This window comes from Misgurnus anguillicaudatus, chromosome 3, assembly GCF_027580225.2.
Source record: "Misgurnus anguillicaudatus chromosome 3, ASM2758022v2, whole genome shotgun sequence".
NCBI classification, from domain to species: domain Eukaryota; kingdom Metazoa; phylum Chordata; class Actinopteri; order Cypriniformes; family Cobitidae; genus Misgurnus; species Misgurnus anguillicaudatus.
Genome location: NC_073339.2, coordinates 26,572,310 through 26,596,506, shown reverse-complemented (window position 1 = coordinate 26,596,506; position 24,197 = coordinate 26,572,310). Strand labels below are relative to the sequence as shown.

At 37.0% G+C, this 24,197-nt stretch overlaps 1 protein-coding gene and 1 non-coding gene across 13 annotated transcripts in view; both read right to left on the bottom strand.

The window, feature by feature from the left end:
* Nucleotides 1-11,256: 11,256 nt before the first annotated feature.
* Nucleotides 11,257-24,197, bottom strand: part of cd99 (CD99 molecule) — a 120,406-nt gene continuing 107,465 nt past the window's right edge. For all 12 annotated transcript variants that reach the window (XM_073863608.1, XM_073863638.1, XM_073863604.1 and 9 more), the window contains 3 exons: nt 13,998-14,111; nt 13,397-13,446; nt 11,257-12,462 (listed from right to left, as the gene is read on the bottom strand). In XM_073863608.1, the coding sequence (XP_073719709.1) occupies nt 12,430-12,462; nt 13,397-13,446; nt 13,998-14,111 (197 nt within the window). In that variant the 3' untranslated portion in view covers nt 11,257-12,429. The remainder of the gene's footprint in view (nt 12,463-13,396; nt 13,447-13,997; nt 14,112-24,197) is intronic.
* Nucleotides 13,614-13,705, bottom strand: trnar-ucu (transfer RNA arginine (anticodon UCU)). The gene is given in 2 exon segments: nt 13,614-13,649; nt 13,669-13,705. It is a non-coding gene; the product is annotated as a tRNA-Arg (tRNA).

The following is a 24,197-nucleotide window of genomic DNA, read 5'->3' as shown; positions in this document are numbered from 1 at the left end:
CACACACACACACACACACACACACACACACACACACACACACACACACACACGCATCTCTCACCCGTATCCCCTTGCCACTCAACCATCTTCCATTTTGGAAATATCAAGTACATCCTGTGTTCCTCCTTCACAACTATGAAATTCATACAAATCCACTCAATATTCTAAATAGTAATCACAAAGCTAATTAGAGTTTATGTACAACATAATTACCATTTCATTTATACATGACACATAATATGCATATCCACTTCAAAGAGAGAGAAAAAAAAAACACAAAAAATTCTTACCTACATCATTTCATTCAACTTCTCTAATAACTCTGACCAACAATCAATATTAGTAGCTTTAGCATGATGTAAACGTGCTGTTGAAAGCTCTAGCTGGACAATATCCCGGTAAGAAGAAAACCATTTCTTCACTAATAATGTATGTGGTGGTTTCTAGCAAGAGACTATCATTCTTTTGGCGGCTGTCAAACCAGCCAGAAGAAGACGCAGATTGTTTATTGTTAGTTTAAGAGATGATGTGTCATTAAGCAAAAACAAACAAGGCGAAAAAGGGATAGGTTCCTTTACAATATTAGATAGAATGGATGAAATGCTATACCAAAATCTATTGACCTCTGGACACTGCCACACCATATGGTAAAAAGTAGCAACGGTATTGTCTGTACAAAAATCACAGAATGGATTATCTCTAAAATTCATTTGCTGCAATCTTCTCAGAGTTAGATAAGACCTATGGACTAATCTATAATGTATCATTTGATGGTCAGGATTCCGAGAGGATAATAATATATTTGACCAGACTGTACACCAGTCTGGGTCCTGGGAGATGTTAATATCTGTCTTCCAGAGTCTAAAAAGAGGTAATGGCTTATATGAAGCTTTTGTTATAAACGTATATAAGACTGAGACAATACCATTCATTTTACCCTTGGTATCAACAATTACATGAAGGGAATGGTTCTCCAACTCAATACCCCACGGAACACCTTGAGCACGCATCGCAGCACGCAACTGTAAATAAAAATAAAAAGTGCCCGTTAAATTATAAGATCTCTCCAGGTCATGGAATGCACGAAGACCCTGTTCCCCTATAATATCCCTAAAGACACAAACCCCTCTATTGCTCCACTTAGGGAACACAATTGGTTTATTTTCAATTAGAAGAGAATGGTTGTTAAAAATAGGGGATTGAGCAAAGAAATTTTTTGAAATTTTAGCAAATCGATTAACTTTGTACCATATCATGAGTAAATAAGAAATTATTGGCCCAAAATCCCGTTTGATTATATTATGGGGTATATTAGAATAGACAAAATTAGACAAACAATATGGTTGTACTAGACGTTCTTCAATAGGACCCCATGACACCAAAGTCTCTGGATTAGACCATATGGCAAACGAACGCAAAACAAAACACCAAGAATAGCACTCAAAATTGGGCAAATTGACACCTCCTGATGATCTATGTCTTTGTAATGTAGATGCTTTGATTCTGAGTTTTTTTTGTTCCATAAATAAGAGCTAATGATTCCTTGTAGCTTCTTCCAGTAATCATCCGGTGGAGCAAGGGGGATCATACTGCTTACAAAATTAATACGAGGTTGTATATTCATTTTAATTACCGAAAGTCTGGAATGAAAAGAAGTAGGAAGCATACCCTATCTATTTAGGTCCCCTTCCACATTTTTTAGAACATTATTATAGTTTCCAGCAATTATTAAATTAAGTGAAGGAAAGATGGACACTTCCAAATATGTAAAAGTACTAACAACTGGAATATTAAGAAGAGGTATTTGATCATTCGGTCAAACATTAAACAACATTAAAGCCGATTTTGTCCAATTCATTTTGTACCCTGAGATTCTGCTAAAATGCTCAAAAATATTAAGTAAGTGTGGGAGGGATTTAGTAGGATTATTTGTAAAAATTAGAATGTCATCTGCATACAAAGAGATGCAATGTGGTGTATCATAAATAATAATTGGTTCTAAAACCTTTGACTGCCGTATTGCCTGGGCAATAGGTTCCAAAGAGAGAGAAAATAAAAGTGGAGATAAGGGGCAACCCTGACGAGACGATCTTGTAACTGGAAACCTAGTTGAACAGTTGCTTCCCGTTATGACCACTGCAGAAGGATTAGTATATAGTAGCTTTATCATAGAGATAAAACCATCACCAAAACCCATAAATTGGAGTACAGACCACAAATAACCCCATTCCAGTCGATCAAAAGCCTTCTCAGCATCCAATGAAAGAATAGCATTTTGATCTTCTGAGACAGAGGCTGAATCTATAATGTGAAGCAAGCGACGGACATTGTCCGATGCTAGTCTAGATTTAATAAACCCAGTTTGGTCATGATGGACCAAAAGGGGCATATGGCGCTCTAAACGTGTAGCTAATATCTTAGGATAGAGCTTGACTTCACAGTTCAGGAGGCTCAAAGGCCTATAAGAGGAACATTCATAAGATGGCTTATCCTTCTTAAGTAATGAAGATATAATTGCAATGTTTGTACTAGTAGAGAAGGAGCCTCTATTAATAGAGAAATTAAGCATATTCAGCAATAGAGGGCCAAGCTGGGGCCAAAAGGCCTCGTACATTTCTGGTGGCATTCCATCCAGGCCCGGAGATCTACCTCTTCTCATTGCTTCAATAGCTAATCGCACTTCATCCAACTGAATATGGGTGCTTCTAAAAAAACATACAGCTACAGAAGACAATTTGGTAGATGTAACGGTTGAAGGAATTCAGCACACGCTTTGTCATCATGCGTGAGGGTTGTCTATACCTCTGATGTATAGAGATTCTGATAAAATGCTTGAAAGGTACTATTAATACGTGCCGGGTCAGACGTTATGTCCCCCTCTTTAGTCCTAATTGCTGCTATCCTTGCTAGATCATCATTCTTCCTTATTTTATAAGCTAGCAAACGGCTGGGGCGAGCACTACTATAATAATGATTTCGCCTATTACGATGAATAGTAAACTCGGCTTCACTTCTTAATAAGCTATTGAATTCATCAATTAACTTCTGTCGCTTACAAATATTTTCTGGTGAAGAATTGCTTAGCATTTCATCTTCAAGAGCAGCAATTTCAGACTCCAAGCAATTAACACAATGTTTTTTAGATTTATGAAGATAAGATGCAAAAGATATAGTTTTGTTCCTGATACACCCTTTGACCGCCTCCCATAACACACGTGGGTCATCAACTGATGGACCATTTATTTTCATTCTAACTCCATCTCCATCTCACTTTAAATATGTCATTCTGGAGAAGAGATGTATTAAAACGCCAACGAACAGCCCTAGATTGACCAATTCTTAATGACAAGCTACATAAGACAGCCCTATGATCGGATAAAGATATTGGGGTCATTTCAGTACTGCGAATGTCACTAAAAAGGGTTTTAGATGCAAAAATGTAGTCTATTCTTGAAAAAGACTTATGACGAGATGAAAAAAAGGAAAATTTTCTAGAGGAGGGGTTCATCATTCGCCGTGTATCCGTCACTCCATAATCAGAAGACAATTTTTTCAATGCAATAGATGCCAATCGCTGATCTCTGCTTTCTATTGCACCTGTTCTGTCAATGTCATGAAGCCATACAGCATTAAACTCATCCCCTATTAAAAGATGGTACTCTGGGAGATTTGTTAATATAGAAGCCAATGTGTTATAAAAACATTGATCAAAACAATTTGGAGCATAAACGCTCACCAATGCAATTTTGATACCGTTATAAGCTATTTTACAAAAAGTAATTCGGCCATCGTCAGATCCCCCTGTGCCCAGATTGGTATAATTTAAACTACACTTTGCAGCTATCAATACACCTTTGCTCTTCTTGGTGTAACAAGAGGAAGCAATCACATGATAGTACTTATTCTTAAACCTGTGTACACCAGCTTCAAGAAAATGTGACTCTTGAATAAAAGCAAAGTGGATATTCTTTCTGTGAAGAAGCTTCAAAGTGATTATGCGCTTCTGGGAAGAATTGAGGCCTCGTGCATTCCATGACATAACATTGAAACTACTCATTTATTCAAAATATAATTTGACATATAAATAAAAGAAAACCAAACAGAAACCAGGTTAAACAACAAAAGCTTATAAGGTTGATGCCCGGGTCAGCAATCCCTCCCCTCTTATCCACCACACATGCAAACACATACCCCCACACAGAAACCCAAGAAAAAACATAAATAATAATAATAATACAAAAAATGAGAAAAACAACAACCACAGCATCAAACCTAAACAACAAAAAAGGCTCAGCCCTGACCATCTAAGGCAGGGGTGTCAAACTCATTTTAGGCTGAGGGCCGGATGGTAAATAACGCCATGATGTGAGGGCCGGATATTTTTTTTAAACTTTAGTGTGCTGATAATTGTGTTAATATTAACTAAACAAACCAATTAATTCGTTTGTTCAGCAAGAAAACTAGAGAAACACACAGCTCTGTGAAAACTACATTTCATAAGGTCACACTTATACTGTACATATTATACACACAAATTTACATCTGTTCAAAATCCACTGGCCTTAGGTTGAAAAGCCTTAATTTAACTTCTTTTGCATTATTCCTTAATGCCAAAATTATTTATAAATCATTCACTTTTCTTTGGAATATATTTGTAATGAAAACAGTCATTTAGAAAATGAAAATGCTAGATGGGGCAGTGGCCCAAACCAAAAAGGGCACTAAGGGGGTTGGTACTACTATTATTATGGTTTTAATAAAATATTATGATGTGTTATATTACTAGCATGTGATTATAATGGGAAATATAATAACAAGAATTAAAGTGTGACAATCTGCTAAATATTCAATATGATTTACCTGCTGGCTTGATGGAGCTTTGAATCCATGTTTGCAATGTTGAACTGCCTTTAGCAGCCTCTCTTTCCGTTCTCTGTCGTTATTTTGTGAAGGCATTGGTGTTTTTTGTATTTTTTGTCTACAAAGTGTGCCAACAACAGCAAATTTAGTGTTTATATTAACTTAGATCTGATCGGGAACATTAAATCGATTAGACATGTATTGTAACGTTAATAAGAATGTGGCTATTTTGTTGTTGTTGTTTGCTTGCTAGCACTTGTTAGCACTTTTAAAACACAGACAGCAAATCATTACCGGAAGAAATACATAAACAAACTTCCAAATTACCAATTCTGTTGTTTAACAACTGATTTAATGTAATTAATCTACCTGTTAATGCAACGAACTTCGGAAACTGTCGTCTTCGCTCTCCAGGCAGAGAGTGGACACAGAGATGCTGCGGAGCGGTCGGGAAAACACGAAGTGGATCACCGGAATAAGTGGATCTTTAGCGGAGCAGTAACAATAAAACAGCAAGATTTTTGTGCACCCTGTTTAGTCTATGTTCCGTGTTTTGCTGCTTTCCGCAAGTCTCTCATATTAAAAACGAACTAGACACCCGCCTGAAAGGGTTTTTAAAATATGTATTTCATATTTAATAAATCATCATGCGGGCCGGATTGGACACCTTTGTGGGCCGTATGCGGCCCGCGGGCCGTATGTTTGACACCCCTGATCTAAGGTCTTCTAAACAAAGAAGACTACCCTCCCTCCAAAAAAGTATACCAGTCTCCATGGAAAAACAGTCACAGCCACCCCACCCTCCATTAAAACAAAATTTACCTCTTAGCTGCGTGTCAGAGTACCATTCTCAATTAAGCAAACCATTAGTTAACATCAAGCCATTTTAGCCATAGCACTTAAACAAAATATAACCTGCTGCCCACTAAGCATAGCCTGAAAGCATAAATGAATTCAATGCGATTTATAAAATAAGTATAATAATAGATTAGCAGCAAGTTCATATCAAAGTACAATAATGAATGATCCCGGTTAGAAAAAATAAAGTGAAATAAACAAGCCGGGAGAAATATGCCTCAGGAACCTGCAGTTAGAAATGTTTTTATAAAAATAAATTTCTCACGTCAGTCTTACCCTTCAAAGCTTTCGTCAAACCAACGTTTTTAGCTCTTCAGGGAGGCAACAAAGTTTTCAGCCTCACTCACCACCTGGAAAGTATAAATGTCTTTCCCCCGCGAGAGCTTAATTGTAGCCGGGTAAAGCAAGAACGCCTGGAATCCATAGGAACGAGCCTCATAGCACTGCTTCCGACGCCTTGTCGTAGCCTCGCTATAGTCTGCAGTGAACTTCAATAGGTTGCCATCCACCTCGGGAAGGTTTTTTCTCGCCTCGCCAAGCAAGCGGTCACGATCCGTAAAGCGAAGGCACTTAATTATAAGCGGACGAGGACGTGCCTTTGCGGAACCAGGTGGTTTCCCAAGGCGGTGGCACCTCATCAGCTCATGCAAAGAGGGTTCGAGGGCAGGAAACCATTCCACAATCTTCTTCATCATGTAAGTGCGGGCATTCGTCCCCTCAGCCCCTTCTTTGAGGTTGAAAACGAGCAAGTTATCCCGGCGTGCCCTATCCTCCATCTCAATTAGTTTAGCTTCGCAGGTGTGTAGATTCTTCAGACATAAAGCAGTCAATTTTTCCACATTGGCAGTGCGCTCCCGAAGGTTTACTGATTCAGTACGAATACTCCTTATCTCTTTCGTATGCCGCGATAGAGTTGCGTGCATGTTGTCAATTCGTTTCTCAAGTCTATTGAAACAAGCTTCTGATTTCTCGTCAGCCTCATTAAAATATTTCGCCATCGTCACCTCTATTACTTTCGCCAGAGCCGCATTTTGCTCACCGAGCTCTCCCTGAGGTTCATCCATCGCACTTCTCTGGGCAGCAATGGTTTGTCTTGTTTTCGCATTTACTCCTAAGTATGCTTTGTACAAGTAAAGTCCATTCATAAAGAGTGAGAAAACTGACGTACAAACAATACATTAACTTTTTGAGGAGGGTGGACGCCGAGGTGTGCTATGCTGCCGCCATGACACCAGAAGAGTAGTAGCTAAGTTTTATAGTTAAAATCTTTAAAGAGAGGTTAATTGTATATTTTGGTTTCTTAATAAATGTAAATTGTGCACGTGGTTCTGGCCCCCTTGATATAAAGGAGAAAAATGCTGGCCCTCGGCATTATCAAAGTTGCCCATCCCTGCACTACATAGAAGTACATTTAGTCAGAGACTGATCACTGCTTAGTGTTTTACAAGATCCTTTATACCTGTGGCCATTAGGCTGTATAACTCCTCTTTGTAAGTGCTGGGACAATTCCCTATTGAAGTATTTACCCTTTTTAATATATTTTTATAGTTTATTATTTTTCTTATTTCTTATCTTGCTCAGTGTTGGGGGTAACGCATTACAAGTAATGCGCATTACGTAATAATATAACTTTTCTGAAGTAACGAGTAAAGTAACACATTACTTTATAAATGTACACATTAATATTTGAGTTACTTTTTAAAAAAAAGTAATGCGAGTTACTCTTCAGTTTAATTAATTCAATTTAAAAATAAAATAATGTTCTGAATTAAACTGAACATATTAACGTAAAATTACGCAATCTGTGCACCTCAGCGGGACCAGAAACGAAGATGGCAGGCCAGAGCTCGACATTTTTGCGATCATAAAAAACACCTGCAAGGCCTGAAAGAGATCAAGCCTCAGCCAAGTAAGAAAAAGTAAAATGCAAAAGTAACTTAAAAGTAACATAAGCATTACTTTTCATGGAAAGTAACTAAGTAACGCAATTAGTTACTTTTTTAGGGAGTAACTTAATATTGTAATGCATTACTTTTATAAGTAACTTTCCCCAACACTGATCTTGCTTTTGTGCAATACCCCTCTGTTATTTTTAAAATCTTTATTGTGTTTTGAAAACGTATAGTAGAGGAAATTGGTTAACCTGTTGTCAGAGTTTAGATAATTTTTAATTAAAAGAACACAATAATTTAATTTATTTAATAATTATTAATGTAATAATATTAAACGGATTATTCCCATGTTTTTAAGAAAAATAGCAAGAAAGTCTAGGTGAAATGAAAAAGCGATTATCTGTGGGACTCTTATTTTGACAACAGATTTGCTTACCTTAACATGTGTACACGCAATTACGTCTAAACGAATTAATGCCCTGTTGGCCTTCCATATTCTCTTCGCTCTATTTACAAGTTGCTGTCGGCATGTTTACCGTGTCTGTGCAGTTCGTGACCCAGGGCTAGCATTGCTAATCATAGCTTACATCAACTTTTACTAGCAGTGATTTTAAATGGATTTCTCCAAAAAGCATGACAAAATGTACCTTTCCAGTAGAAACTTCGCGTGGGAAGCGCAACCTGTCCTTTTAGCTCATGCCAGCGTGTAAAATAGTCTCTTATAAAAACTCTGGTCTTGTTTCTTTCTTTATACAGTAGTCCTTTCTCTTCTTGTCATACAATTTGTAGACACTTTTTCTCTTGCGACCCTCAGACATTTTGAAAAAAACACAGTGAGAACGCGACCTTCAATGAATGGTTGAAACCGTAGCACAACACACATACACGTGAAAGTGCGCATGTGCAGAAAGCGAACTTAGAAGCGAGCACGTACGACGGTTATACGTCAACATATAATTAGAATGATTGACATCTGGGATGACCAATAATAGAGGTGATCCACCCGGAAAACGGAAATCTTCCGCTATACCTTTAAATGAGTTTGTTACTCGAGTTACTCTATTTTGTGACAAATGAACACTTGCAGACAAGACATTTCTGATTTAACATCGCAGGACTGTGGTGAGTGGCACAATAAATAATAACACAGAAGGTGTGTTAGTACAGGGACATCACATTAAATTTCACTAATTGTACCTGCGTTACTTGATTTAAAAAAAAATACTTTGTTACAGGTTCATTACCGCTAAAAGTAGTGGAATTACAGTAACAGAATTACTTTGTAACGCGTTACTCCCGTCACTGTTTTTAACACAACTTGTGTTGTCCCTTTTATTTATTTTAACATGAAATAACGCCTTAAATGGCATGACACACACAATGTGTAAAAAATTAACACATAATTTTTTGCAGCTCAGAGCTCTCCCAGCCTCTCTTTTGTTTTCTTTTAGTTTTCTTTTCTCCCACGGGCAAGGCTGTAGGCAGAGATTATTATTTCAAAGTGTTCATGTGACGTGGATAAAGTCAGGCAGGAGATTCAATCCATATGATGACTCGTTTCAGCGATTCAGAGTCGACTCCCTACCTTAGAAGCCAATAACTTTATTAATCGTGCACTGACTACTTTGCACATTGTTTACATTGATGGACAGCTACATGACACACTGCAATACAGCTCAGTTTCGATTTTGGATCTGTTTTACAGTAAAAATGCTTTGAAAACTACTGTACAGAAATTTGTTACAGTGCATAAAAACCTTTAATCATCACAACCAGCTTTCTCAATGTTCCATGTCTGCACAGACTTTGGATAAAAATAAGTAAAACAAGCAGACTGTAATTTAAAGAAATTACAGTCTGCTTGTTTTACTTAGTTTTGTCCACTAAAAAATAATGTGTAATATAATATCTGTGACACTAACAAAAGACCGTAGTAGAGTTGTCAAGTTACTGATGCAATCCGGTGTTAGTCCATCTGTCCCTCATACAAACCCATACATTTTCATGCCTTATATTAGGTTTGTTCGAGTTCATGCAACACCGCAAGAACCAACAGGTGGATGTACCGCGAGAGCAATTCCCGAAATCATAAGGAGAAAGATTTCGAGTCACTCTCGCGGTATTGTGATGTCGTCCTTCTGTCGGTTCCTGCGGTTCCGCATGAACTCGAACAAGTCTACTACGTTATAGGTCACATGATAACGTCAACATGGCGGATACTGTCCATACTAACACAAACGTATGTACTGTCTTAGCGCTCCTTAAGTAAGTATGCGATTTCGGATTCAGCCTATGCCTTTCTATAACTATACCTTACTAAAGTAAAATTGGAAAAATATGTGCAAGTAAATATGTGTTATGTCTGTTAATACAGTTGAGAAAAAAAAACATTTTTCTTAATTAGTAACCACTAATAATTACTGAATTATGATGCACATGATAAATATATTTACTTTAGAATTTATACACCATCAAAATTTGCCCATGATCCTTTGCAGATCTACAGCAACTTATATTATAAATGTTCTACAGTAAGGATTTGTTCATTTACGGTAAAAATGCTTTGAAAACTACAGAAATTTGTTACAGTGTAAAGAACCTTTAATCATCACAATCAGCTTTCTCGATGTTCCATGTCTGCACAGACTTTTGCCTACCACTAGGCATATAAATAATAATGTAGGTACAAAAATACATATTACTAAGGTTTTTTTGTGTGCATGTAATAGCTCTATATTTGTAATTTTACAGTTTTGATTACTTTTCTATCGCTTTTAAATATTAAAAACAGTAATAGAAATAAAATTTTGACTGGTGTGTGTGTATACTGTATATATATTATTTAAACATTGTCAAAATGGATTTTAGGGAAGAAAAAGACTCTTTGTTGCAATGTTTTTTGCATGAGACTTGTGGGCTTGGATGACCACAACATTCACCCATCAATGTAAGATGGTTCCCAGTACACACTAGATAATCTCAAGGTGACATCTTTTTTTACCTGTTTTTGTTTGGCAGACAAAAGAAACAGATGGTTATGTGACATTGTAACACTTCACTAAAAGGTCAGTGATTAAACTAGCAATGAAAATACAATGATTATGTTCATTCACATCAAGTACACACGACCAGAAAGCTATAAAATATGCCTTCTTGATTTTTTCCTTGGATTGACCTAAAAAGAATGCAATCTGTTAAGCTACTGCGTAGCACTAATACAAGAAAGGATCAACCTACCTGCCATTCTGCGTCCAAATTTATATCCTTCTGAATAACACTGGAAATCCCTTATTAAGATGAATAAAAACAACAGCAATACAGTAGAAATACTTAGAAGAAGTGAGTTCTAAAAATAAATAGTCAATGATTAAACACTCTTATGACAAGTTTCTAAAAACAGCAGTACACATTTGATCTACAACTGACAAGTGAAAAAGATCTTTGATGTAAAAGTCAGGCAAAAGTGGTAATTTAACCCCATTACTGTGCAACTGGACCCAAAACATACACATAAGTAATAGTGAGATAATTTCCTCATTGGTAGAGGCGTAATCTAATAATAAGGTTAAAGAAAACAAGTTAAACTTAATTAAACAAAATAACAACTAATATCAATCAAAATAAATCAACCCTTTTTTGTAAATTCAGGGATGGACAATTGCTTTATTTCGTGGAAAATTAAAATATTTAAACAATTTAAACAAAAAAACAAAACTAAACAAAAAAAAGGTTGTGAGTTTGTATTTAGGGGTTCACTTTAGTGAATCGTACACTGAAATTTAAACCAGTAACAATCTATGCTAAATGCACTGAATGCAATTTAACAGTATATTAACCGCTTGAAAAATGATCAGTTCTTACTCTACCAGTATTTACAATAACAAAATGGTTTTCATTTTAAAATCATGGCATTGTGCTTTAGGCAACATTTTTAAAACAAAATCACATTCTAGCCAGTGTTTTTCAAACCTACCATGTACTTTTGTCTACCCGGGACATGTTTTTTACAAACATGTGCTATAATCTAATTCCTAGTAAAAGCATTTTTATATAACATGCCTAATGAACAAAGACAAAAAAAGAGCTGGTGTTGCTTCCATGGTTCCACTGTAAAATTTCATTGTTGCAATTAACTTAAACTTTCTTGAGTAGTAAAGTGTTGCTATAAATTATAAAAACAAAGTTGAAATAATTTAAAATTGCCATGAAACGGAAGTAGCGATTGCCTTATTTCCCCCCGTGGTGACGTATATCCGAATGAAACGGCTTTTGAGATGAAATAAGGCAGGGCTGGATTTGAATTTGTCCATCGAGATCTGATTGGATCGTTTGAAGTTGGGTCGTGTTGCTAATTGCTAATCTCTGCGATCTTCTCCCGGACCCCGCCCACCTGCCATACTTTTGACCGGAAGTGAAATGAGATCGTTTTGAGGAGGGGAGGAGATTTGCATTTTTGATTAAAGATTATGAGCACAATCGAATTTTTAAAAAATAATGAAGCTCACAGATAAGTCATTTGTTAATAATACCACAATATTAAAAAAATATATATAGTTTTTCATTTCAATTTCATTGCGACTTTAAGCTAATTCAACTTTATTTTTTTTAAAATAACAGCAACTCATGAAAACAAAAATACATCAAAGTAAGATACAGTTATTACCAAAAAAAAAAAACACCCACACATAAACACAAGGATTGTGAACACACTAAAGTTAAACAGCTTTTGACATACTGTTGTTTTCCCATAGAGTAAGACTCTTCATAGCTGTTCATTATGCATATTTTTTTTTCATTTGGCATATCTGACTCCAAATTAGGATGAACTGAGCAGGTTGGAAAGAGTGGGGAAACAAAATAACAAACAAGGTCACATACTAAAAGAATGGATAACAACTACACGTTGAAAAAATAGCATTACAAAATTTACCTTAAACCCTAAATAAACTATAAGCTTTGAATATTTGTCTATTATTCAATCAAAATCTATACAAAAAAATAAATCAGTAACACTTTAAAATAAGACTGTATTGTTAACATAAAATCACACAATTAACAAAAATAATTTCTTTTTATTATCTTTGTTAATGTTACTTGATACCAGTTCAGTTATTTATGTTGGTTTATTGTGCATTAACTACTGTTAACAGTTACAACTTAATAAATATAAAATGTAAATGCTGAAAAAACACAGTACATGCTGAAATTAACATGCCTGACAATAAACAATACTCTTAATAGCATTTTTAAATCTTAGTTCAGGGCTCAACGCAAATAATTTTTTTATACTGGCCCGGTTGGGTCAGTTGTGACATTTTTTATTGGCCCCAATAAAAAATGTCACATACAGTATTAAAAAAAAAATTAAAAAGTCAAATGTAATTATATACATATAAAACAGACATGTTCCCACAAAAAAAGGCTCCCAAATTTTATGCTTTACCTGTTAACTGACAGCAAACTGTGCAAAATGTTGCATTGTTTCTTTTGTCGTGTTTTATCCAAGTAAATGTCTGCTTTCAAGATGTTAAATAATATACATTGATGAAAATATTTTTTAGTAAACTGAGGGTGAAGCACTGGTTGGATCGGGCAAGTGACAATACTTTTTACTGGCCCGAACGTCACGCTTGCCCCGGGCCATCGGGCAGTCCTTTACGTTGAGCCCTGTAGTTCATGTCAGCTAACGCAGTGTCTAATGTTAACACATACAAGCCTATTGTAGAGTGTTACCAATAAGTTTAATTTTGTGTTAATAATGCTGAATTTAAATGCTTACTGGGATTATCAGAAGCACCACCATGTGGGTTTTTGCCACTCTCTGGGTCTTGTCCTGTAAGGAAAACCACAATGAATTTTATTTAATGAAATAAATTTGTACACTCTTCAAAATACTTTTAAATATATAAAATTACTAATGTTGCCCCTACATCACTTTAACCTTTGGACAATGTAGTGCTAAATAATTTTTTTTACATATTTAATGTAGTTAAAAAACCTCGACTCTGGTGGGACTCGAACCCACAACCTTTGAATTACTTCTTCAAGTATAGCTTAGAAGTCCAATGCGCTATCCATTGCGCCACAGAGCCACCTGTTGAGCCCTCGAGGGCTTTTGCAATACAGGGTTAGCTGTTGAGCTGCCTGCTACGTCATGCACCCAACCCCCATTTCCTCTACATGAGCTGCTGTGCGGGTTGAGCTAACCAGTAAACCATGAACTGTTGCTGCCAAAAGTGTGCTGTATGTATAGTTTGTAAAACATAGTGTTTAAACTACATTGCATATTTACTTAGAAGAAAAATGCTGAGCAGTGTAAAATCTAAAGCAAGTTAGTGCTTATACAAAGAATGCAGGTCTTTTACCAGAAGGTGTCAAACTTACCGCCTTGTACTTTAAAACATAGTTTCTTCTTCTGATATGCAAAGTAACTTGAGGCAGCACCAAGAAGAGCAACGCCCACAGAGCTGATGATGGCAGCAAGGGCTCCGCCTCCCTCTGCATGAAATGAAGTTAAAGAGACAGAACACAAAAGATAGTACAGGCTCAAGATTCAAATGTTTTAAGACTGCGTAAACAAACTGAGTAAAATGGAAAAATACAAACTTCAAAATAAAAAAATGTATTCTCAAAATTGCTACTTTCAGTTGCTTGCTGTCAAATTACAGTAACAAAACTTACCATAAAGCCTTGCAAATACTTGTACATACTGCATATTGCCATTTAATGTTTGCAAGAGCAATATTAAATTTACACATCTTTCAAACATTTACCCTGACTTACAAAGCAGCTGTGATATTATTTATCAGTACTGTATGAATGTTCTTTAGAAACTGAATCCAATATGCTGCCATTGAAAGAGACACGCCCACACAATAAACAGAAACTGCAATGAGTACTGCTATAAAATGATATATTCTTCTTGTATGTTAAAGGGATAGTTTACCTAAAAATAAAAATTCTGTCATCATTTACTCACTCTCATGTTGTTACAAACCTGTATTTCTTTGTTCTGATGAACACGAAGGAAAATATTTTGAGGAATGTTTTTAATCAAACTGTTCGTGAGCCTCATTCACTTCCATAGTATTCTGTTTTCCTACTAAAGTGAATGGGGCTCACGAATGGCCTGGCTACAAACATGAGTAAATTATGACAGAATTTTTTATTGATGTGGCCTTGAATAAGATACCACATCAAAGTCACCCACTGAGTCAATAATGAATTAAGAATGTGACAGGTCAAAAAGAGAAACTTAATCAAAACATGTAGCTAGCTGGGTGTTGTCTGTATATGCTCATTTTGTTTGTATGTGCAAGCAGTTTCTAAGTAGATTGTAAAAAGAAGCATCTAGGGGGCCGTTTACACAGAGGACGCATTTAGCTGTATCATATCGGCAGACGGATCTGGTGTTTTGGCAGCCTGAATCTGCAATTTTTTACAGGGTCCCAGATTGGATAAATCTGAAACGGACACCCTTGCTTCTTCGTGTGTACATTCAATCTATATATGTAGTCCTTTTCTAACACAGATTATGGAAAATACACCAAAAAAATGTGTAAGTTTGTTTAAAAAGATTAATTAGGGGAAGCACTGGCTTCGTTTGGATATGACCTAAACTAAAGTCTCAGAGTAATGCAGATTTATAAGCCTTAGACCCTGTTTACATTAATTATTTTAAATCGAAATAGATCAAAATTAAGTCACAACCTCGAACTTCGAATTAAAAAATGGAATCGTGTATGCTGTCACGGAAAAAACAGGTGTTGAGTGCTGCGAGTCAACCTCCTCTAACTTCGCTAGCTACAGCCAGTCAAAAGATTACATGGCAGATGGAGGCTATATGGGGGGGGATGGAGACCTGTAGCCAGTAGATATATACGCCCCAAGCAGGTCCAGGCCCCCGTTGCTCCTCCTGCGTCCAGCAGGGGGAGGCTGTATATTAGTATATGAGATATATCAGAACAGCAGACCATATCTATATGTATGATAGCGCAGACCTTCTTGAAGCGATACGAATTGAGGTATGTTAAATAAACTGCTAAAGTTATTGTTGTTGATTGTATTATAATGATGCAACATTTCGTCGCTGCCCGATGAAACTCACGTATGTCCAAAACGGTTGCTTTTCAGGAAGTGAAAAAAACACTGTATATCAAAAGCAGTTAAATGTAGCGTTGTCATACTTGGTACGGCATCTTTACATGTAACCATATTCTTGCCACTGTAATGATATAATCCACATTTGACCAAAATTGAGTTTAAATGGACATGCGTGCATATTTTACTGTAACTGTGGTCGATACGCGTTCTTCCGATCATTAATTAGAATGCCCAAGTCGCGTTTCATATTGACAGATGAATACGCTCAGTTTATTAAATAGCCTACGTCTTAGTTAAATACACTTACTTTATTTAATATTAATTATAAGTGTATTAAATGTCTCTTGCAAGCTATGAAGGGACAATGAATCAATACACTGACATGGTAATGCTAGACACCAGGGGCGTCAGTTTATGATGAAAAGTGGTGGGGAAAAAAGATCAGATAAAAAACATTATTGCAGGACGGGAAAAATATTGAATAACGGCGCATCAAAAATGGGCATAGCGTAGGCTAGTCAACAACGAGAAAATACATAGCATAAAACCCTCAACAATGTCGACTGCACACATGTAACAGTCCCTGCAACACCAGCTCAACCGAACAATGTCAAAGCACCATACCGTAGAAAACAGCAGCGCGTTTAATAAATGATTACAATGAATTTCATTACATATGTACAAGAAAACACACCATAAGCATACAACGCAACATATGTGACCCTGGACCACAAAACCAGTCTTAAGCATCGCTTGATTTTTCAGAACATTTTAACCAAACGCCTTCAAAATGCGGTGGGATGTCCCCAGCGTAAATAACACTGCTAGACAGATACTTTGTTTGCACAGTCCTACCGTAATTTAGTCACTCCTAGACGTACGTCTGGCGTCAGGGGGAACGTTTACCTCGATGAAGGAAAGATATTGTCTCACATGCTATGTTTATTCGGCTATATCCAGTGCTGAGCTTCGATGAAACTTTACGAGACCGGCGAGACGCTTCACAGGCGGGAGATACGCGGCGTGATTGACAGCTTTGACACCAAATGGATATACGTGAAAATCAGCTGACATGATTTCACAACTTTTCATTGGCCATTTAGGTATGTGACGCATACTGTATACGGAAATGAACCTGGACATTCAATCCGTCGAAAAATCGCAAAATGGACATACGTGGTTTTCATCGGACAGCGACGATTTATTATTTATAAACGACTGATGCGATATCAATTCAAAAGATGGGTCAATAATTTATTTTGAGAGGCAAGTACTTGATTGAGTCAGATGTTCTGTCTGACTCAAACTTAGCTAACCATGTGTAGGTTCCCTTCACAAAAATTAACCACTGATTTTATTGTGGTAAAAGTGTAGTTAAAACCATGTTTTTTTGGTGTATTGATTACTATCAGTTATACCACGGGTCTGTTGAATGCTGTATTCTGATTGGCTGAGAAATGTTCTGTGGGTATGCATTAATTTCTTATAACCGCACACCTAACTTCTCAAATGTCTTAAAATTAGGCACCAGAGCAATGTTTGTGGTAACCGTGGTATAAAAGGAATATTTGACTCTGGTCCTTTGAATTATTTGAAAATAATGCACACCCAAGGTGCAACTCCGCTTCGCGCCGCAGTGCACCCTGGGTGTGCACTATCCCCCTACAACTCAATGGCCCGTCGTCAACCATTCCTTACCAAAACCATGGTTTTACAACACTAACCATGGTTATTTTGTGGTTACCGTGGTTTTACTACAGTATCCATGTTTTTTTTATTTAACTGTAGTAAAACCATGCTTCATTTTTGCAAGGGTTATGCTACCCCTAGTCTACTCTTTACCCGCTCTGTCTCACTCACTTTTAAAATGAATAACATTTTTATTTTTATCTTCTTGTCTGTCTTTAGTTTGCGTGGCATGGCTTCTTCTGGTAAGACCCTGTTTACTCCTTGCATTTAAACAGAGCCGATCCGCCCCATACGCAGGCTACGCAAGCTGTGTAGGGCCCCGCACCACTAGGGGACCCCCATTTGTTCTTAACTTCATGCAGCGCTGCACAGACCAGCTGGCGAGTGACATCTTTGTGCCGCGGGAGCCATTCGAAATTATAACAAGCAGTCTGATCTCACAATACTTTAATTACAGTTGTCAGTCCATCTATTCAGCTCCGCATGCTGTTGACGCGCCTATCAACATGCACCTTCATTCGGATATTAAAGCTATCCCCCGGAGCAGGAAATACAAGCGCCATTAAGGTAAAGTAAAAAGATTAAGAACACAAAATTTCTATGTAGTCTTGAATAACCATGCAATGGATTTATAACAAACACTGCAGTCCACATCCCTAGATTCCGTTTTAGCCCAGTGTGTTTTGTTAGAAATGCTTGTACACATTAATAATCAAAATCTTTCATACCCGTTATAAAAAAATAAACACATTTATTCATGCAAGATGTTGAGTGAATCCTGTTAGCATTTTAAAACAAGGCACATTAGGTCTAATCTTCGCATATTTTGAGAATGATTTATGCATTTGTGTGTGTTTATCTTGTGAGTCTGATCATGCCTTAGTTTTTAAACAAATTGGAAAATAAGTTGAGTTATTTGTTATTATAGTTTATCTGACAGCTATTTTGGTTTTATTTTATTTATAATTTTAAATTTCCCTGATAATCTACATCTCTTAAAAATAATATATTTAGCAGTAGACCTTGTTTTCGAAGTACTAATGTAACAGATTAAAGGCTTTTCAGAAAACATATGTCAAGTATTCTGAGTGTCACAGTAATGTACATGTGGCAAAAATTTACAGCTATAAGATAATATGTGTTTTAGTTAACATTTTGTTTATAGCTTTAAGCAGAGACAGTGAATGTTTTTTTATGAACGCGATGACAGGGCCCCAGACCTGCCAACTTTGGGGAAAAAATTTGAGTAGCAACTTACTGCAGCGGCGCAAGGTCAGGCACATTTGCTGATCAGTAGTGACTGAGTTCACATGCTCACTTCACAACTTATTACTAAGCACATAGTTCCCACTCACCACTATATCTAGTTTTTCAACATATATAGTGTTTTTTGTTGGGTATATTACTGATCATATACTATATTAATATTATATTAGGCCTAAGGCCTGTTGTTTCTACACTACGCCATGAGAAAAGGTCAACATAACCGATAAACAAGAGGACGTCATTCTAGATTAGTCCAGCTGTACTTCGCTACATTAACAATAAGGTATCTGTGCAAGCTAGGCCAAGGCCATGAGAACCAATAAGCAGAATATATCATTTTAGATATGAGGAAGAATTCAGCTGCACTTCTGCTACATCAAACAAATAAAATTAATTGTGGTAGACCGAGACCAATGAGAAGAATGAACGTCATCTCAGATAAGAAGTGTTTGATCTTACTGTATAAAAATGGAGTCAGATGTTGGGAGGGCAGATGATCTTTGAGCACCTCTTTGAGGGGTATTGATTTTCTCACTTTGTTGGCTTGAGCGAATTAAGTAATTTTTGTTTGGCACCTGGAACCTTTGTCTCCCGAGTATTTTTTCTTATGAAGATTCAAGCTAAGACTTTTTGCCACAACACATACAAGTAGGCTATTAATAACTCTTTTAATGAAGAGGCAATCCCAAAAAATATGCCTCTTAAACAAAACTTAAACAATTGAAAATTGTATTGGCCTATGGCATATGTCTTAAATACATGGGACATTATAAATAACAAAGAATCAACAACTAGCATGCTACTGTATATCCTTGCTTTTTTTCCAGCAGGCCCGTTGACATGAAGCTCTAATGGGGCAAATGCCTCCCACTACTTACTTTGTCTTTAACATACCTAACATAAACAGTATTAATATGCTTTAAGGCAAAAATGGCATGTTAGCAGATTTACATTCTACAGTACTGATGATAATGAGTCTTTTAAAAAAATTTACAATAACATTACTTGGCTGCTACTACAATAAAAAGAATATGTGCATGTTTGTTTGTGTATATTATCTGCATAGTGTTTAAACCTGCTGAAAAAACACCCTATACCAGCATAATTTCCATCCTGGCCCGGTGCAGGTTCAGCCGGTGGTCACCAGCACACAGCACCAAAACACAACATATGCGGGTCTTGCTGGTGCTGGCATGCTGATGACCACCAGCTAAACCAGCACCAAACCAGCATGATAATTAAGCTGGTCTATGCTGATGGTCACCAGCAAACCAGCACCAAAACAAAACATATGCTGGTCTTGCTGGTATACTGTTTTATTTCAGCAGTAATGCCAACTGTTTATGTAGAGTCCTAGAGTAGATCTAGTGAACTAAACAGTAATTTCATATCTGACAATACAAGACAGTACACAAACATGTGTTGATATTCTCAGCAATAATGCAAACCTCTATACTTGGTTTTGACTGGCTGAGCATATAGTTCGTTTTACCTCCCTCATCATCTATACTTTCTGCTTTTATTTCCCTGCTCTGCACAAAAAAATCTGATGTACATGGACAGGAGCCAGTAACAATCGAGTAAGAATAAGATTGATATTATTTAGAAACCTACTTTTCTTTGTCACGTTTTCTCGCGCGCCATCACACATGCTCTTCTGAGTGAGAGGCGACTGAGTGTACAAAAAGTAAACACAGAAGCTCCGCTCACGGACATCAATTTCTTTGTGCTCGAACCAGTGTGTCTTTTACGTTAATGTGGGACTGCAACGTGTTTACAAGCATAAATTACTTTTCATATAGCTCAGTTTTTTTTTGCCACGATTAGCAATGTAAATGAATATATTGGCAAATAAAGTAAAACAGATTTACCCTGGGTACAACAGATTTACCCTGGGGCATGTGCAACAGTAAAAGGGGTCTAGACGCCCCTGGTTGGCAGGCTTATTACAATAGATGCTATCCACAATCCCCATACCCTGCCCATTTATCTTTAAAACGGTGTTTAGAACCATCCTCCCTTGTAAAACATTCGACATTTTCCTTCTCCCCTTACTGGACTCACGAGGAACAACAGGGGTGCAAAACCGCCTGGGGCGCATATCCACCAGCTCCAGGTCTGCAGCCTCCCCCTACTCGATGCAGGAGACACCATGCGAGCTGCTCATGGAAAAACAAAAAAGCACGCGCACAGCAAAACGGCCTCTAACAGGACTGTAGTGATGGGCAGTCCGGCTCTTTTCAAAGATTCGCCTCTTACGGCTCTGGCTCCCTTAGAAGAGCCGGCTCTTATGGCTCTGGCTCTTCATTTAGTATCATTGGGAGACTTTTTTAGCCCAAATTTGCAATTGTGAATGGTTTGTGTTGGTATGCAATTGTTGTATTAATTGTTTTTCTAAAAGCCTTATTTTTTTAATGTTTTTTGTTTGGAAAAAATACACAGTTACTATTATATAACATTATAATAAAACTTTAATTATAAAACGGGCAGTTCTGGTTCTTCATTCTGATTGGTTGAAACGCATTCTAAGCCGTGATAAAATACCCCGGTAAACCCACGGTTCAGACCGCATTACATAAGTATCACTGCACCACTGCTGCTGTGTACTAAATTATGAAAATAAACACCATAGTCTTTAATCATATTTTTAATTTGTCTACAATTGCACAATTATGTCGATATCCAGATAAATGTCAATAAATATTGTTGAGTCATCTAAAGTCCAGGCAAACTAACTAATTTTTGACCAAAAAATAGAAGTAATTGTAAAAGAATTTTTTTTCAGCATAAATCACATCCAGGAGGTGTCCAGAACAACACACCAAAAGTCCCAAGAAATCCCAGCCGAGGAAACATGCCAATTTCTCATCAATCCGAAATGTGTGCCAACAAGGCCAGACCACAACACACCCCAATGGGGCCACCCCCTCCCCCACTCCCACCAAAATGAAACTCCACACAATGAAAGCACCCATGAAAAGTTCTTCTCCCCGTATTACAAGTTGCTTTGAAAATCAAATCCAATATGCAAATGAGCCACACACCAATCGAACATGCCCAAAACACACCCAAAAGCAACTTTTTGGTGTTACAAGTTTCTTTTGAAATGAATTTGAATGTCCAAATGAGCTTCACACCTATCTAATATGTCCCAATTTGCATAGACAGAAACATCACCCATATGCATGACAAACACATCGGCCCAATGTTCATCCAATCATCCCGCTGCTTCCAGACTGGCCTCCAACCCGAAAACTTCCTGTCCTGGTAGTCCCTGCCAGCTGTATTACCCCCGCCGGTATTATCCTCAGGGTCACGGAGGAACACAAGCCTGAACAGAAGGGGAGGGTTGTGTTTTTTTGTGTGTGTTTTTGTTTTTAATTTTTTTTTTGTTTTTTATCCAGCCTGGATCCTCAACCCCCTCGCTGTGGCTTTTGGTTCGGGGACCCCCATATCATTTCCTGGCTTGCTCTTTACTCGGTTCCTCCCCTCTGGGTCACATTCATCCGATAAAATTGCCTCACTAAAGCAATCTGAATTGCAGCGCTAGCAAAATCTGTACAATTTAAATGCATGTTAAGTTACAAAATAGATCAACACAGTAAATGCTTTAACAAAACACAAGAAAGACTGATACCTTTTTTCTTAAGGTCACTAGTATAAAAGCATAAATGTACCTGAGGTTTCCTTGCAGCATTGATAAGGGTAAAAAAATTGCATGGCAAGATACAGTACATTCATTACAAGGCAGTGCACTTGGCCATAAAGCGCTATATAAATAAAATTGAATTGAAAAAAAATTAAATACATAAATAAGATGCTCACTTACATTATAGGCTATAGCGTTAAATTATAACCACATTATAATTTATAGCGGCATTTTCCGGGCTTCAGTTCTGGATGGCATGATGCACACAGCAGCTCTAAACTTCAGCTCAATCATTACATACGCAGAAAGATTAATCCATACCATTTAAAATCATGTTTACTTACTGCTGCACTTTTGTAGTTGATAGTTACGTCCACTGTAGTTGCAAGAAAGACTGCAGCACAAAGAGATGCACATGCAAAAAACATGGACTCCCTTGCACTAACATTTGTGGAGAATGTTGTGGTAATAGCTGTACAAACTTACAGTTGCCTGATTTATCAGATGAATATGACCCAGAGGGGAAGAACCAAGCAAAGAACAAACCAGGAACTGACATAGGAGGTGCCAGAACCAAGAGCCACAGAGAAGGGGTCAGGCTGGATTTAAAAAAAGATGTAAAAACAAAATCACCAAAAAACAAAATCACCAAAAAAGGCCTCCCCTTCTGTTGCTACCTTGTCGTGGTGGGGAGGCTTGTGTGTAACCCTGAAGATTATACCGGCGGGGGTTATACAGCTGGCAGGTACTACCAAGCCAGGCAGTTTTCAGGTTAGAGGCCTGTCTAAAAGCAGCAGGATGATTGGATGAACATTGGGCCGATATATATTTATCATACATATGAATGACGTTTCTGTCTATGCAAATTAGGACCTATTAAATAAGTGTAAAGCTCATGTGGATATTCAAATTCATTTCAAAAGAAACTTGTAATACTAAAAAGTTACTTTTGGGTGTATTTTGGGCATATTCGATTAGTGTATAGCTCATTTGCATATTAAATTTAATTTTCAAAGCAACAAAGCAAAATTTCTTTTCATGGGTACTTCCATTGTGTAAAGTTTCATTTTGATAGGAGTAAAGGAAAATATAGCCCCATTGGGGTGTATTGTAGTCTGGCCTTATTGCACACATTTCGGATTTATGAGAAATTAACATATTTCCTCAACTAGGATTTCTTAGGACTTTTAGTATGTTGTTCTGGACACCTCCTAGATATGATCTATGCTGAAAAAAATTCTTTTACAATTACTCTGTCGTAAAACGCTATTTTGCCTGGACTACTAATCAATAAAGAGAAAACGCTTCCTGATGAGTTTCTACCTCAAATTCATATTTCCGCTATCCACTGGGTGGTGATCTTACCCAACTTAAACACTGACGCATTCACTCAACACTAAAAACACAGTGTGTAAGTTTAGATAGCTTTGAATCTGATCTCTTACAAAAGTTATTCATCAAAATGGAATTATCTCTGCTTTTAGCTGAAAATTTAAGAGGTGATAAGAGAACAAATGAAGGTAGGATGAAAGAGGGTTTTTTGTTGTTTGAAAGCGAATCGTCTGTTCTTTCATTTGACATTTTATGTTTATTTAAAGAAGAAAATTTTTCTGTAAGGCATTAAACTAAAACTGGGTGGCAACTTAAAAAAAAAACGCTGACGGGGAAAGAGTTAAGCATGCTTTCAAGCATATTTGATCATCACTTCAACAGTTGCACGATATAAATTTTAAAGTATGAATTAGATTAATGTTAATTTATAAAATAAACACCACAGTCTTAAATCATATTTTCATTGTGTCTTTGCTGCGTCTGTGTTGGTTGGGAACTGCGCTCTGTTGCAGCCACACTTGCTTCTGAGGAACTACTTTGTTTTG